Source organism: Biomphalaria glabrata, chromosome 2 (assembly GCF_947242115.1).
Source record: "Biomphalaria glabrata chromosome 2, xgBioGlab47.1, whole genome shotgun sequence".
NCBI lineage: Eukaryota > Metazoa > Mollusca > Gastropoda > Planorbidae > Biomphalaria > Biomphalaria glabrata.
This window is the reverse complement of record NC_074712.1, coordinates 36,542,812-36,560,036: the sequence shown is the minus strand read 5'-3', so window position 1 is coordinate 36,560,036 and position 17,225 is coordinate 36,542,812. Positions and strand designations below refer to the sequence as shown.

At 34.8% G+C, this 17,225-nt stretch overlaps 1 protein-coding gene across 6 annotated transcripts in view; it reads left to right on the top strand.

The window, feature by feature from the left end:
- LOC106051103 (mucin-2-like) overlaps positions 1–12,976 on the top strand; it is a 110,805-nt gene extending 97,829 nt beyond the window's left edge. For all 6 annotated transcript variants that reach the window (XM_056020299.1, XM_056020298.1, XM_056020297.1 and 3 more), the window contains 5 exons: positions 1,155–1,643; positions 2,306–2,420; positions 2,552–2,702; positions 4,778–4,946; positions 5,151–12,976. In XM_056020299.1, coding sequence (XP_055876274.1) covers positions 1,155–1,643; positions 2,306–2,420; positions 2,552–2,702; positions 4,778–4,946; positions 5,151–6,112 — 1,886 coding nt within the window. In that variant the 3' untranslated portion in view covers positions 6,113–12,976. The remainder of the gene's footprint in view (positions 1–1,154; positions 1,644–2,305; positions 2,421–2,551; positions 2,703–4,777; positions 4,947–5,150) is intronic.
- The last annotated feature ends 4,249 nt before the right edge of the window (positions 12,977–17,225 follow it).

The following is a 17,225-nucleotide window of genomic DNA, read 5'->3' as shown; positions in this document are numbered from 1 at the left end:
ATTTAAATTCTGCGTAAAAAGTTGTAATAGTAAACATTATATCATTTTTTATTTAAATGCGCAGAAAATTTTATATTTAATAAATTAGACAGAAAATTCTTCACATCTAAAAAAAAACAGGCTTCTGCGAGATGTTTATAGTTTAAAAAGACGTGACGTCACAACTGCGTTAGCTAAATTTAGATCTAGACCTATATAACCGATTTCTTATTTAATAAGTAGATCTATCGTCTACGAAACTCAATTTCAACTTTTTAACTTTTGACCTTTGGGGTGTGTCTCGCCGGCTGAGCCAGCGACAAGCTCTCTCATCACTTTTTCCATGTCAACCAATGTTAGGTCAAAACGGCACAAAAAAATCATAACTTTCTTACTGTCAAACGTACAGTCATAATTTATACACCATTAGAAATTTCTTTTAAAGTATTTTAACGATCTACTAACGAAAATTTTTTTTATCAAAGATATTTTTTTTTTCGCCTCCTTATCTATAGGATTTGAGTGCACACTTGTGACGTCACACAGAAATTCAGTGAAAATCTGACCGTTTTGGATGCGCAGAAAAATTGTCACAAAAGCATCAATTACTAAGTTATTCTTGCAAATAAAAAAAAAAGAATAATATATTCATTATCTATAAATCAAAACACATATTATATCAAAAATTGTCAAAACCATCGGAGTTTCCCTTTAAATATCAAATGAAAAAAAAAAATTAATATTGTTATATCTATCAAATGTCAACCACTTCTCCACCCCCCTTTGGTAGTTATTTCTATTTGACATTCTTTTTCCTCATACATACACATTGTCTCTTTTATGAGACTCACTGTAGGAATTATCAAATGCATATAGAATATATCAAATTTTACAATCACAATCAATCACTTGTTTGCATGTTAGTTGCCTAAAATACTCAACAGTAACTCATAAGACATAGAGACACATTTCTTATTCCATATGCTAGTACTAATTCACATAAGTGCTCCTTTTTTTATGTTGAACGTCTTTCTAAAAATTTCATGATCATTTAAAAAAAAATTAAATATTGACTTCTTTGAAATGGGTACTATATTTTAATTTTTTTATTTATTATGATTGTTATTATCATGACAACCTTTTTTTTCTATTAATATATTTATATATCTCAACAGGAATGCAACAGCAGAAACAGCAACAGCAGACATCAGTTACTGTTAGCAATTCCTCCAATGTCAGCACAGCATCCAATAGCCTCAACCTGAACAGTCTTTCCACTGTTACCAGCGAAAGCAATTTGATAAGTATGGTTACCAGTGCAAACGGTCAGCCGGCTGTTTCTCTTCCTTATGCCATTCATATCAATCTTACCAGCTCTGGTCAAATGAAGCTTCCTCCGCAGCTGCAGCCCATTACTACCTCAACTGCGTCAGCTGTGACAGCAGTCAAATCCCCCACTTTGCCCTCCCTTCAGCTGCCTGCTCAGTTACTACTTAATGCTCATTCCCAGAGTTTGCTGAATGCTCAGCCGATCAAACCAGAGCCTGTGTTGAATGCTCAGCCAATCAAACCAGAGCCCTCACAAAGTACTCAGCCTATCAAAACAGAGCACATGCAGAGTGCTCAGTCAATCAAAACAGAGCCTGGGATTGCTCAAACAATGGGTACGTTTTGTGATCTATTTGTAAAATATTTGTAAAATGTTTTACATGTTTCGGATGTTCCTTCAGAGTTGAAGATAATTATTTCCTAGTCCAAACCTCCCGCAGGACGACGGGGGATGGGAGCGGGCAGGGTTTGAACCCTGGACCATCGATATATCTGAACGACAGTCCAGCGCGCAAACCGCACGACCAGGCAGCCATTTGCTATTATTCTATAATGTGTTCGATTGTTTGTAACTATTAGTACCAACTATTTTACTGCCGTAGCTATCATAGTCTAAGGTGTTTACAACTAACATACTAATTAAAGTGTGTAATTATGATTTTTTTTTTTGGTCAAACTGAAACAGGACAAATTGAGGCAATATATCTAATATATAAAGCATATTGTAAGGAGTATATATGTATGTATGTTCTGAAAAAAATCAATGAGATGACAATGACAGCTGGAAAAATTTCAAGCCTGTTGCGCAATATCTAGTTAGGCATTTAGGCAAAGCACTTGTTTGAAAAGTAAATGTGGGCTGGGAGCTTTTGATTAATCATTTGATTATGCAGCATGCAATTAAGCAGGTCTTCCAGTACTACTTGTTAAAAAGTCTGTGTACTAGGGAAATGGCCTCATTATGATATTATTTAATTTGTCTTCTTTTCACATATAGGTCCTCCTGCTACCACGACTGTACCAAAGTCTCAGATAAGTAGCATTCAACCTTTTTTGATGAATCCTGTTTCTAATGCTTTGATCACTAGTCACACCAATGGTATTATCACAAGGTTAGTCACAGTAATGGCAGTTTTACCATGATGCAACAATTCTGTCCCAGTCTGATACAATGAAATCTTCTATTATGATTTTTAAAAACATTTCATTATTCATTAAATAAAAAAATAATTTGATTTTGCAGAACTGCCTCACTTCCATCAACTCCTCTGGTTAGTGAACAAGCACAGAAGCAGACAGCCATACAAAGGTGTACATCAAATCCTTTCTTCAATGGCCCTTTCAAGGAACCTCCTCGCTACGATGAGGCAATCAAGATTAAACAACAGCAAACAGTAATACAGCTTTTGTTACTTGTTACATTTCTAAGCAGATCTATTTTATTTAGGCCATATCCAGTAACAAAACAATTTTCATAAGAAAGCTTTTTTTTAAAGCTTTAAGGATTTGAATTATAAAACAACCATAGGTTAAGTTGTGAATACTTTAAGGTATGGGGGAGGGGTAACTTGAGTGGCTCTAATGTTTGTAATAGTCTAGGGTTGAGAAGAATTACTCTGGATCTTTGAGAAAAGCTGAGGTATGAATTTGAATAACTTTAAGTAAGACCTTAGGTATAAATATAAGAATAACTTTAACCAGACCTAAGGTTTGAGTAATGGAATAACTTGAAGCCAACTTGAAGATTGAGTCTTAGAATAACTTAAGCAGACGTGGGGATTGAGTCTTAGAATAACTTGAAGCCAACTTGAAGATTGAGTCTTAGAATAACTTAAGCAGACATGGGGATTGAGTCTTAGAATAACTTAAGCAGACATGGGGATTGAGTCTTAGAATTACTTTAAGCTGACTTGGGGATTGAGTCTTAGAATAACTTAAGCAGACGTGGGGATTGAGTCTTAGAATAACTTAAGCAGACGTGGGGATTGAGTCTTAGAATAACTTAAGCAGACGTGGGGATTGAGTCTTAGAATAACTTAAGCAGACTTGGGGATTGAGTCTTAGAATAACTTAAGCAGACGTGGGGATTGAGTCTTAGAATAACTTAAGCAGACGTGGGGATTGAGTCTTAGAATAACTTTAAGCAGACTTGGGGATTGAGTCTTAGAATAACTTTAAGCAGACTTGGGGATTGAGTCTTAGAATAACTTTAAGCAGACTTGGGGATTGAGTCTTAGAATAACTTTAAGCAGACTTGGGGATTGAGTCTTAGAATAACTTTAAGCAGACGTGGGGATTGAGTCTTAGAATAACTTTAAGCAGACTTGGGGATTGAGTCTTAGAATAACTTTAAGTAGACGTGGGGATTGAGTCTTATAATAACTTAAGCAGACTTGGGGATTGAGTCTTAGAATAACTTAAGCAGACTTGGGGATTGAGTCTTAGAATAACTTAAGCAGACATGGGGATTGAGCCTTAGAATAACTTTAAGCAGACTTGGGGATTGAGCCTTAGAATAACTTAAGCAGACGTGGGGATTGAGTCTTAGAATAACTTTAAGCAGACTTGGGGATTGAGTCTTAGAATAACTTTAAGCAGACTTGGGGATTGAGTCTTAGAATAACTTTAAGCAGACTTGGGGATTGAGTCTTAGAATAACTTTAAGCAGACTTGGGGATTGAGTCTTAGAATAACTTTAAGCAGACTTGGGGATTGAGTCTTAGAATAACTTTAAGCAGACTTGGGGATTGAGTCTTAGAATAACTTTAAGCAGACTTGGGGATTGAGTCTTAGAATAACTTTAAGCAGACTTGGGGATTGAGTCTTAGAATAACTTTAAGCAGACTTGGGGATTGAGTCTTAGAATAACTTTAAGCAGACTTGGGGATTGAGTCTTAGAATAACTTTAAGCAGACTTGGGGCTTGAGTCTTAGAATAACTTTAAGCAGACTTGGGGATTGAGTCTTAGAATAACTTTAAGCAGACTTGGGGATTGAGTCTTAGAATAACTTTAAGCAGACTTGGGGATTGAGTCTTAGAATAACTTTAAGCAGACTTGGGGATTGAGTCTTAGAATAACTTTAAGCAGACTTGGGGATTGAGTCTTAGAATAACTTGAATGATCTTCTGGAGGTTCGGGCTGTAAGGCGGCTTTATACAGGCTGACAAGTTTTTGTTAACCTCCCCAACCATTTTCTGTCAAAGAATTAAAATTTAAAGTTTACCACTATTGTGTATTAACAGTACTCATAGATTTAGAGAAATCTACATCTACTTTCCCCAAGACCATCTTTATTTTTAAAGCCAGGTTAACTCAGAAACTTCAGTATGGATTCTAAATAAAAATCCCATTGTCTCCAACAGGATTTCAGCCAAAAATCTTTTCACCAGGCAAAGATCTCATATCATATCTCTCCATCTCATATTTGAATGTAAATCCTTTTCTTAAGTTTCATCTCATTGTTTCCAGGCACCATCTCTTGGCACAAATATGAACAGCAACAAAGTCACTCTAGGATCCAACAGTACAATTTCTGTGGGTGGTTCTCATAATAAACCATTGGGTTTGAAGCAGACACAAACTGATGTTAAATCTCAGACCATGGATGATGTATTAGAGATTCTCATTCGTAATGGAGGTAAATATCATTAACAAGAAAACTTTTTCCTTGCAACTAAAAATATTTTTTAAAAGGTGTTGGCTTTTAATCTTCTTGTAAAAGATCTTAAGATTATCTTCCTGTCCATATGTAATTTGAAATTTATATAAAGTAATGACTTATCTAGAAGGTATGGTAAACATATTTTTTAAGATGTTCTAAAAGTGTTTGAATGTTCCACAGATTTACCTCCCAGTGCTGCTACTGAACCTCTACCTACACCTAAACTGAACACAACAGTTACCCAGCCAACTGTTTCTACCAGCTCATCCTCATTCACCAGTTTGTCTGTGACGACTTGCACATCTCCTGTCAGCCACAGCTCACTGGCTCAATGTCACTCTCCATTCACATCTGCTGGCAGCATGCAACCTCACAGCAGCCAGCAACTAAGCAATCAGCACAACTCCAGCAGCCCCAGGGACCAGACTCTGGCCTCTGTCCACACTGGCATGTACGACTCTTTCCTGAATGACAACTGCAACACCTCCCCTTCTAATGGGGACATGGGGCCTGTCTCCTCTTTGACCTCGCAGTCAGACAATGGGGAGCTATTAGACTGGGGAGAGATGTTGCCTTCCCCTGACCTCTCCAATATGGACTGGTCATCAGAACCTGGCTTCAGTCATATTGACCTTGGAGACTCTAGCCTTAACCTTGAGACCAAATCTGCAGAAAATATACAGGGCAACACTGATCCTAATTCAGGGGCACTGATTGACCATTTTTCTCCATCCTACAGGTCAGAGACTTTAGACTCTCGATACAATTTCCTTCTAGGCATGGAGCATTTCTCCCCTCCATATAAATCGAACCCTCAATTGGACAGCGACATGATCACCAGTGGCAATAGTAATGGACTTCACACACCTAGCAGGCATGGCTCTGAACCAGATTTAACTGTCCTTGGGCTGGGTGGGGATTCAAGTGACACAGTTGACCCATCAAGCCAAATGGACATGTCAGACTGGCTAGATGTGATCATGCCCAATGCTGGTCTGCCTGTCAACCACATTATGCCTGCAGTGTCAAATGTTTCCTTTACAGCTGACCCCATCCTGACCCCGAGATCACAACAGGATGTGTTTGACATCTTTAACTTTGACGATTCAGATTTCACACCCTCTATGATTGGGATAAATTAGACTACAGCCATTGATTGCACTAACATGTGAGGTACTTTGTGTATGTGTTCATTCATTAGGAGAAAGGTAAGGAGCCATTTCTAAAAGGAATTGCTGAAGAAGAGAAATGAAAGGTCATTTCTGAATGGAATTGCTGAGAAAAGAAAAAAAAAGACAACTCAATAGTTACTAATGTCCTAATTGTGAACTGTTTCATTCAGCCACTAATCTTGATGCTTTTCTATATGTATTATAGTGTAAACAAACACTGCTTACGCTCCTCTAGATAACATTTTGTTGGAGATAGTAGACTACATATCAAAGAAATATTTATTTATATTAAAACAAAATGCTGTAATTAAATTTGGGCCATTGCCAAGGTCTACCCTGCATGCTTTGAATGTGTCTCTAACATCTGCATAGTTTCACTAATGGGGCTCAGTGTGTATTGAGATGTTTCCTTCCTAGAGCCAACATGAGGAAACTAGCATTGCAGAATGAGTTCTTTTTGTTTTCTAATGTGTGCTGCTTGTTCAGCCCACCCCATGTATCCTCCCATTTGATCATCTTGTCTGTGATTTCCTCAATCGGACCAAGTGCCTAAGTTTCTGTGGTATTAAATAAACAAAAATAAATGAAAGGATCAAATTTTGCTCCTGTGTATTAATATCATTTGATTTCTATGTTTTTTGGTGTTGTTACTTCTGCTGATCTTGAATGTTATTACTCATGACTTGAACAGAACGCCTGAACTTGTTATGAAATACTGTTGTTTGGTAAAGCTCATGGGAGCCACAGTTTGTTTTCTTGTTGCTACTATTTCATTTTTTTAATGACTTATGTGTGTGTGATTACTTTCTCAAATAGAATTACACTTGCTTAAAGCAGTTTTTTTTGTGTGGAAGGTTGTGTGTAGTACAAATATGTGTGTGTGTGTGCATGTTTCCTACTTTGCTGTGATGTTTGTTATTGGTAAAAGAGTCTATAAAGTTTTCAGATGTATTCTATTAAAATTGTTGTGTTTTTTTTTTACAATGAAGTGATAATTAGAACATCTATGAGATTGATTTGGTACCTCATATCATACATGTGTTTGATTCAGTTCACCAGGTAGACAAAGACATAGTTTTATATAAATTAAGATTATTTTGTTTTGACTTGTATGTACATTGTCATTCAATCTATTGTGTGCATAGAGATTACATCATGAGTATATAGGCTTAAAAACATTTTTTTTTCAAATGTGTCATATCCATTCAAACTACTTATTAAGTTATTCATCTTTACATATTAACATAGCAACAGAAAAAAAATTATTTATATTTTGTTGTCATTTATGGCTTGTTTTCATACTTTAAACAAAATAATCTATGATAATTATTATGGGAAGATAAAAAAAACACAATGTAATTGTTAACTTTGCGATTAGACTGTTGTTTGACCAATATTGACCAAAGAGTGAAAGGTGTACCTTGCTCTGTTATTCTTAAATCTATATTGTTGTTGACAGTATTATACTGAAGATGTTTGCATTCTACTCAAGTTAGCATAATCTTTACCCATAGAGATGGCTGTGACTACTTGATAGTTATGGAAAGAAGGGCCCTAGATCACTAGATTGATATTTGTTGCAAAGAGTAACTATTATATATATATTTTTTATTGACTACATTTTTTAAACACCAAAAAAATAGATTTAATGTTAATTCTGCAGATTAGTTAAGAGAGGATACCTTTATATATTTAATATTTTTTTCCAACTGATCTATAGAAAGGTGCAAATGTAATGAAACAGTTGTCTTCTACTGGTTAGGTGTGTTGTGTGAAAATATTGTAACATTGAGAATTGTTCCATTTGTTTTTTCTGTTCATAAAGTAGTTGTTTATTTTTCTTAATTATCTATATTTTCCTAGTCTACTGAGCATTTCACTTTGTTTTGAGATTTGGATTTTTTATGTTGAGGCTTATAGAAAGTATGTGATGAAGACTGTCTAGGCCTGAACATTCTACTATAGATCATGACAAGAGGGTCACTGCCCTATCAGTAACTATTTTACTTTGTTCAAGTCAAACTGTTGGTGACCCCATTGTGGGAAAGAAGACAAAGTTGTTTCCGATTTGCATTTAGCCTGTCCTTTACTTGTCAAAGTCTGAATCAACAAGGAAAGCCCTTGCTCTTGATCCATTGGAAACAAACATGCCTCCGAACCGCAGGGGTTTTTAGCCAAGATTTTAACAAAAAGAATTGTGCCATTGAGTGGTCACTTGATGATGATTTAGATAATATGAACAAAATATTGGAGATGAAAATGTCATCCATAAATAAAAGATTCTTCCACTCACACAAGTCATCTTATCATCCTTGGTGTGAAATCTTAATATAAGCTGTGTTTTTCTAGGTATATTCTTTAGTTTTAATTCATAATAAATTCAGAGTGCATTTTGCCAATCGATTTATTTTTTACAATGTTAAATTTTTTTATAAAATCAGATTGTTTATACCCTTTTGCTTTATTCTTTAATTGTATCCTACCTAAAACAATTAACAAAGACAAATGAGACTTTCAAGTCTTTTGATCTATGTGGATATTGCGTTATGATACCTAGTTTGCTAAAATATCTAAATGTGCTAGAATATATGAGAATTGTGCTAGAATTTGTTTGTATTTTTTACTACAAGAAGAATAATGAAAGACTGATCAAAAAGATGTGTCTGTTGTTTGTAACGTGTGTGTTGCTGGACTTGCTGTATAATAAGCTTGTGTTTGAACTGTATATAGAATTAGCCAACTATTTATCTACACTCTTAATCTGTGTTTCATTTGTTCCACTTTGCATGGGCTTGATGTGCCTTTATTTGGGTCCACTAATCCTTCTTTATTGGTATCATTATATTCAATTTGGTGGAGATTTTTCTGTTCCAGTTCCTTATTAATATATTAGTCATTTGTCCTTAATTTTATATAATATCTAATCTTATTCATCAGTATAGCCTGTTTAACTTATTCTGCAGATTTCTTGTAATTTTTTTTTTATCTTAAACTATGCATTCCAGTTTTCTCTGCTAAGGGCCATCCTCTAAAGTTTAACCAATTTCCAAAACAATGAACTCTAATAAAAACACAATTGTTATTTGGACAAGCACTTGTCTTGTGATGATTTCAAAGATATATGTGACATCCACAAGCCCTGATCTGAAAACTGTTGCTTAACACCAGAGGCTTTGAGACTTTGTGAATGTGGAAACAACAGGGACCACCAAAAACTATGACCAAATTTACAGGGCTGTTTGCTAAGTACTTAGTGAACTTTTTGTTTTTGTTTTGTTTGCACCCTCCCCCCCCCCCCAACCATCACTCCCTCTTTCCACTCTAATCTTTACAGAACATTGACCATTGTGGCTTGTGACCAACAGAAAATAGATTTATGTACTGATTAAGTTTACAGTAACCCTGTTTAAATTACCAGCATAGTAGAAGCCTTGTATTAATGTTAATTTCAATACTTCTGGTAAATGAACTTTTTGTTTTTAAACAGAAATAATGTAATGTTTAGTTTAAGTAGAAATAATTATTTAGGACATATTCAAGCCCATGTGATGTATGGTTAGAGAATGATTATGTAGCTCAATGGGTAATCAAATTAATAGTCGTTCCATGACAATGAAGGGCAATGGTTAAGAACATTCCCCTGCAGAATTGCCTTTAGATCTAGCAGCCCTCTAGAATTTTAAGATCCATTTTATTTATTTTTCTTCTTTGATCACCTGTAGGTGTTATTGAATGAACAGTAACAAACCAGCCTGTCTTTTCCTCCACACTATTTATTCTTGAATTTCTTTTGAGCATCCTAAACCTCAAAGGACACTTTTGTTTGCATCTCAGCATTGCGCAGTGGCAACATAATAGAAAATTTAATTTATTGTGTGCCGCCACAGAAAGATTGATAGTGAAATGAAAAACAAACAGGTACATGGGGATTTCTGGCTATGAAGACATAGTGCATGTACACTATTGTTGGGACATGATGTACATGGTTGCTTTCATGTCAGTTAAGTAACACTCTTGCTGCAGTCACCTCCTGCAGGAGGTTTGCATGTGTAGTCATTATCTTTTTGGAAGCAGTTCATTAGTAGAAGAAAGCACCCATATATTGGACTAGGACCAGTTGTCTTGTTTCAATGTTAATCTTTCTGTACCTGGTAACACTGATATACTTAATGCATTCCCACAATTCTATTTATTAGAACATTTAAGAAATTTTATTTTATGCCTTCTCCCATAATTTGATCAGAGTACACATTGGACTTATTGTGTTGAGAAGGCTTAAGTTATTTTATTTTTTTTTTGCTGCCATGAAATTTACTGAATGGAAAGTATCCAATTTTTTTTTTTGTGTTAAATTTCAACTCAATGTATAGGCCAATTGATTTTCATTCCTAGTTCTTCCTCCATCACCTTACTCACTGTTCTATAGGACCTCAGTTTGGCTTGTTCATGTAATCTTCTAGTTCCTGTTGGACTCCCTTGTAGAGTTAACAGCTTGCTGTGTTAACACTCTGGTGTGTGTGCGTGTTCCTTTTTGGTTGTTTTATTTTTTTGTCAAGTGTTGGAACACTAATCTCTTTCTAGTCTTAGATTGTGACATTAGTGAGATGTGTTGACCTAATTAGCATCATTGATGACATTCTCAACAGTATTTCATCCCACTGGACATTGCTTTGTCATTGAAAATCATTTTTATTCTGTCATTAATTTAATACCAACTGATGTTAGGAGTGTTCAGTCTCATCTCTATTCACATCAAATTATTACATTGACATACATCTGAGTTTGTATAGAACCAACTAGTTGCTGGGGTAGTTTTTATAAAGATTTTATAAATTGTTTACCATAAATTATTTTCACTAACATATATGAACACATTAAAGACTGATGTCAAAAACTGATCAATAGTATAATAGTTTTATAAAATATCTATCTTGGTTAAATTTCTGTTAGGTTGTTTTTTTTTTTTTTTTGTATGTGATAGACTAGCCTAGTATGTCAGCTTCACCTAATAAATGGACTAAATCCATATTGAGGTTTTAAATAGCAAATGATTGGCTGTGTTCTAAACTTAAAAGTTTAGAAGAGAAGATTTTCTCTTTGATTAAGGATGCTTGTAACAGTAGGTGATGCCCGCCTGTCTCACAGAAGATACTACATTTTTTTTATTTTTTTTTTATATTTTTTGTATAGAAAATGCCATCTGCCAATAAAGGAAAAATAAGCATTTTTGGGGGGATTGATGTAATTTATTTTTAATGCACATCTAAGTAGATACTTTTTCTTTTTTAAGACATAGATTGTTAATATATTCAACACACAGTTTTAATTATTAATAATAATGCTTCAAGATTTCATACCTGATATTTCAAGATACCACCATGTGACATGGATACAATTAGAAACTGGCTATCTGACACATCAAAAACAAAAAAAAAGAAAAGTCTGATACATGTTGTATCTTCACCTGTCTGTCTGTTGAGTTTGTTTTTAGCTGGGGATAGGTTTCTACAGTTGGGTCATGTCTTGTCAAATACTTTGAAACTGATCTTTTTGTTTATTTGATCTATGTACATGAACATTGAACAGATTGAGATTTTGACACTGTTGAAAAGTAAATTTTATAAAGGCTATTTTCTTTTGTCTAACATTCTTTCATGTTCTGTTGTTTCTTGTTCAAAACTTAATATAAACTGCACTTCCTAACAACACACAAATTTAAGGAGGGATTTTTTTTTTAATTGTTCACACTCAAAATATGCAATATTTTTTTTTCAAGTAATATTTTATGCTGCAAGAAAATGAACCTGGTGTACTTCAAGCTCAAAACTTGTGTCTGTATCAACTCTTGTATATAGTTGACTCTTTACTCTGTCTTAATTACAATGTACCATACAATACTTGTGTATATGTTATGATAGTTAAATGGAAACATTGAAACACACACTTTCAACTGGTGGGGAGCTTGCACCCTTTGATTTAGTTATATAGCTATAGACTTTACCTTTCTTTTCATTCATTTCTATTTGGTTTAGCCATTTAGTTTATTTGCTATTTTTAATTATTTACATTTGGCACATCTATTAGGCCATGTTTAGCATTTATTAGACATTTTGACTCAAGATTTGTTGTCTTTTATTTAGTCTGAACTTCAAGTGATTGTTTTCAAGGAGAGGTATGATTGATCAGAGATAATTAACTTCAATTCTTTCAACTAGAGAGTAGATTTGTGTTGCCTTTCATAATAGTATTTATTTCATGTATTTTGTAATCATTCATTAATCAAACCTCTCTTTATGTATTACTAGATCTATACTCATCCAATCAAACCATTTATGTCCAGTCTCCATATGATGTTCTGGCTTGCTAAATGTGTTGGTCTGAGCAGACTTTCAAATGTATGGCAATAGCATTTCATCCCAGAGTGCAATTGTACTGTGACATCTTGCTGGTGGTCAGGAATCGCCCTCACACAAGATGGTCCTGGCATACCTGCAGGCCTACATGTTGGACACACCTGCAGGCCTACATGTTGGACACACCTGCAGACCTACATGTTGGACACACCTGCAGGCCTACATGTTGGACACACCTGCAGGCCTACATGTTGGACACACCTGCAGGCCTACATGTTGGGCACACTGCTGTCTGAAGGAGTGCATGATGACGCTTTGTGGTTTTGAATGATTGTTGAAGGCTGTGCCATTTTGGATGATTGTGTTCTATACTGTTTGAAGAATGATTGTTTGATGCCTTGCAGTTTGAATGCCGTGTGATGCTCGCCCTTATCAAAACCTTACACTAGCCTTATATTTTCAATAAAGCTTTGCTCCAATTCTCAGGACTTTGTGTTTTATTGACACCATGACTTGTTTTTATTTACTTTTTTTTTTACTCGAGTGTCTTTGTTAGGTAATTAGTGCTTTTGGTATCCAGCTCAAATCTACAGGAAAATACAAATGTGAAGCTAAGTGCTGAACCAATTGATGTCTACAGGTCACACGATGACAGCAGTTGGTACATTAGTCTTAATAGCGAAATAGTATACTGTCCTGACCAGAACTCGAACTTTAGACTCCTCCGACATGACAACTCCATCAAGCAGCAGCAACTGGTTCGTTTCAACAAAAATAAATCCAATGCAAAATATTTATCATAGTAATTTCCTTTTTACAAATCTTATTTCAACTCTTGTCTGTCTGTTAAAATTTTGTACACACTATTTCTCCGACACCCAATCTCGGATCAAGCTGAAATTTTGCACAATTATTTCTTTGACCTGACAACAAAACATTTAATTTAAAAAAATAACAATTAGTTAATTAACTTACATTTAGATCCTCCCACGCCGTTCGGCGCATAGGGCGGCAAGCTGTGTCCACAAAGATCTGTCATTGGCAATATCTGAAGCCTCCACCCACCTGGTGTCCACTTCTCTGAAGTCCTGCATGAAAGTGTGTCGCCAAGTTATACGAGGACGTCCCTGTTTGCGCTTTCCTCGTATTGACCTTCATGTCATTGCAACTCTTGATACCGTATGCGTAATTCCTTTTATCAGAGAACATAACCCGTTAATTAACTATTGGTTATAAATTATAATCTTTTTTTTTTGTTATATTATCTCGAATAAGGGAAAGAAATTGTACTTGATAGAAGTGATTAGCTGAATTATTCACATTTATAGGTCGCCGCTTTAAAGTAAGGTAGAAACCAATAATATATAGGCTAACTATACACTTTTTAATTTATTTTTTCATTAACACATCAATAGCAGAATGGTTAGTATGTCGGCTTGAGCCATGAGTTCGAATTAAGGTTGATCCCCCTATTTTGTTTTATAAATTCTTTTGAAAAGAGATTAAGGTAAAATTCACACAGCTATCCCTTTCTTTCTTCCCCCCTCTGTCCCCCCCCCCCCCCTTTCCATGTTTTCCCATCTGGTTCAGTCAAGTGAGAAAGCTACAAGGGTGAAATAGCGTTAGTGTCTGTGATAAACAACGAAATGACTTAATAGACGTGATTCAAAACCTTTCTGTCTGTGATAAACAACAGAGTGACTTATGTGATGTACTTGTTCAGGCTGTCTTGAGGTCAGCTCTAGATGACTGTTGAATTTCAATCAATTACTCTGCAAGCGTTTGAGTTTTATTGTTCGGGTGTATTCAATGTAGTTGATCAACAATACAGAATAAACAAGACGATCGATTTAACGAGTAAAGAGATGTGGTCAACACAGATGAACAATTCATAATATATTTATTCCAAGAAAAGGCCACAGTAAAAGTCTCTGTCTAATAAACACGTCTTTACCCTAGAGAATTCTCTCGCTAACTGATTTTCCAGTCTCTAACCCAAAATATCCCAAACGTCACTAGTCCCGTTCAATATAGTCTTCTATGGTGCGTCGCTAAATAACTAATAGGCTACTATAAACTATGTGTCTAACACTTAATATATGTCTTATCTTATCTTATATAATAATAAGAAGATGATTACGTCCTACGCGTCATGCATTCAGTCATGCATATTAACCAATGACTTAAATTCTGCCAAGTCACTGGTTTTCCTGGCTAGCTCAGCTCAAATGTGATTCAAAAACATTTGTCCCATGTGAAGTTGACCTCGTTCGCCCTAAAACATTCAGTCAGGGCAACTGCGCTCTCGGAAATGTTCATCATAATGTTTTTGATTGTCTTCTGTATTATGTTTCATGCATGTATGTTCAATGCAAATCAAATAAATCTTAATTCTGAATAATAATAAAAAAAAAAAACAAGGTTACAAAGACAGTTTGTGTGAAACACAAACTCGAAATCGGCCCCCGAAGTGGTCCACCCAGGCAGGTAAAAAGGCAGGTTTCAATATTTTCAGAAAGAACATCAGAACGAAATTCTATCAAAGGCAAATTACAGAAGAATAGAGAAAGAAGGTTGACAGATCTTGTGTGGTGCCCCAGCGGTCCAGCAGACCTAAGGATAGGTGAAAGTAAATGTGAAGCCTAACTGATGTCTTATAATGAATATCTAATTGATCTAATTGTTTTGTAAAGGGTTAATCTCTTATTCCTCAAGAAAAAACATTTCCGTAGAAAAAAAATAAATCCTTTAGACTTTATGTAGGTCTAAGTGTTCCGTGGTATAGACTATGTGCAAAGCTGCAGTTCAATCGATAATATCATAATATGAAAAACTACTTATTAATTGTTCTTTTAAATTATGCATGATAAATAGATTTTTTCTCTTTAAAAAAGAATAAACATTTTTTGTGAAAATGTAGTAGTTAGTATAACAGAACATATTTAATTTAGCAATACAAATTTTTAAAAAATGTTTTCTGAAAAATAATCTAAAAACCTCCTGCATAAATGTGTTAAAAATATGGTTAATGACTATCTCCCCTATCTGAAAAACTACTTATTAATTGTTCTTTTAAATTATGCATGATAAATAGATTTTTTCTCTTTAAAAAAGAATAAACATTTTTTGTGAAAATGTAGTAGTTAGTATAACAGAACATATTTAATTTAGCAATACAAATTTTTAAAAAATGTTTTCTGAAAAATAATCTAAAAACCTCCTGCATAAATGTGTTAAAAATATGGTTAATGACTATCTCCCCTACTAAAGAGCTTCGGGGGCCGCTAAAAACGGTAGGATCATACTCATTATAATCAAAACATACTATGGACTGTGGGCATTTGGGCCAATGCCCGTAAATCCAGCACCAAATGGTATAAACAGTGGCTTTACTGCATTATACAATTTCATCTACAACATTGTTTTCCCACAGGTTTTTTTTTCGAACTTACCACACACCTTTTAAGTTCTCTTCAAACAAGTCAACTTTAGGACCTGACAATTTAACATAGACAGAGTGGGTTTATATAGTCTTTGTAAAAAGACACGATTTTCAAGTGAATAAAGCAGAAAATGACTGTGAGGATGGCAAATAGAAGAATTAAAGGAGAACAGGCAAATGATGAGATAATATTTAAAGTTTATCTTCTTAATGCCATCATAGACACAGGCTAAATTCCTTGGGCGTAGCCGGGGGGGGGGGGTGAACAACCTCTTTATCGTTTTTTAGCTGCCCCCGAAAGGGGAAAAGACGCTATTAGTTTTGTGTGGCCTGTCTGTCCGTCTGCCCGTCCGTCCGTCCATCTCGTTTAGATCTCAGAAACTAGAAGAGAACGTGAAAACAGGACATCATGATATTTTAGATCATTCAAAGTTCTGATGCAACGGCTTCTTTTTTCGTTTCTGAAAGCGAAAAAACTATTTTTTTTTTAATCAATTATGCAAGCAGTTTTTTTTTCATAAAAATACACCACTTTTACAACTATTCACTATTAATAGTAACAAACACTGGAGGCTTTTTGTTTAGGGAGATTACTTCTACCATATTTTTAACACATTTAGGCAAATGTAGCCTACAAATACTCCTTAAATTCTTCCCTAGTGCTATTAGAGCATGGAATGGGTTGCCTGAGCTAGCCAGGAAAACCAGTGACTTGGCAGAATTTAAGTCATTGGTTAATATGCATGACTAAATGCATGACGCGTAGGACGTAATCATCTTCTTTTTTGAAGTAACGTCTGTATTATATAAGATAAGATAAGATAATGGTTTTAGATTTTTGATCAAAAATTTTTTTATTGTTATGCAATGGTATCGTAAGCTATGTAAGTTCTGTCATACTAACTACTACATTTACAAAGAAAATTGTAACTATTTTTAAAGAGAAAAAATCTATTTACTCTGGAAATAAGTTGGACATAACTTAAAACAACAATTAATAAGTAGTTTTTCATATTATCGCGTGAACTGCAGAGCAGCCTTAACACCATAAAACACAAAACTAAAGGATTTTTTTTTTTACGGAAATGTTTTTTTTTTTCTTGAGGCTTTGAATAAGAGATTGACCCTTTACAAACAATGAAATCAATTAGATACTCACTATAAAACATCAGTTAGGCCAGGCTCACATCTAACTTCACATTCACCTATCCCTTGGTCTGCTGGACCTTTGAGGCACCACACAGAATCTGTCAACCTTCTTTCTCCATTCTTCTATGTCGTTTGCCTT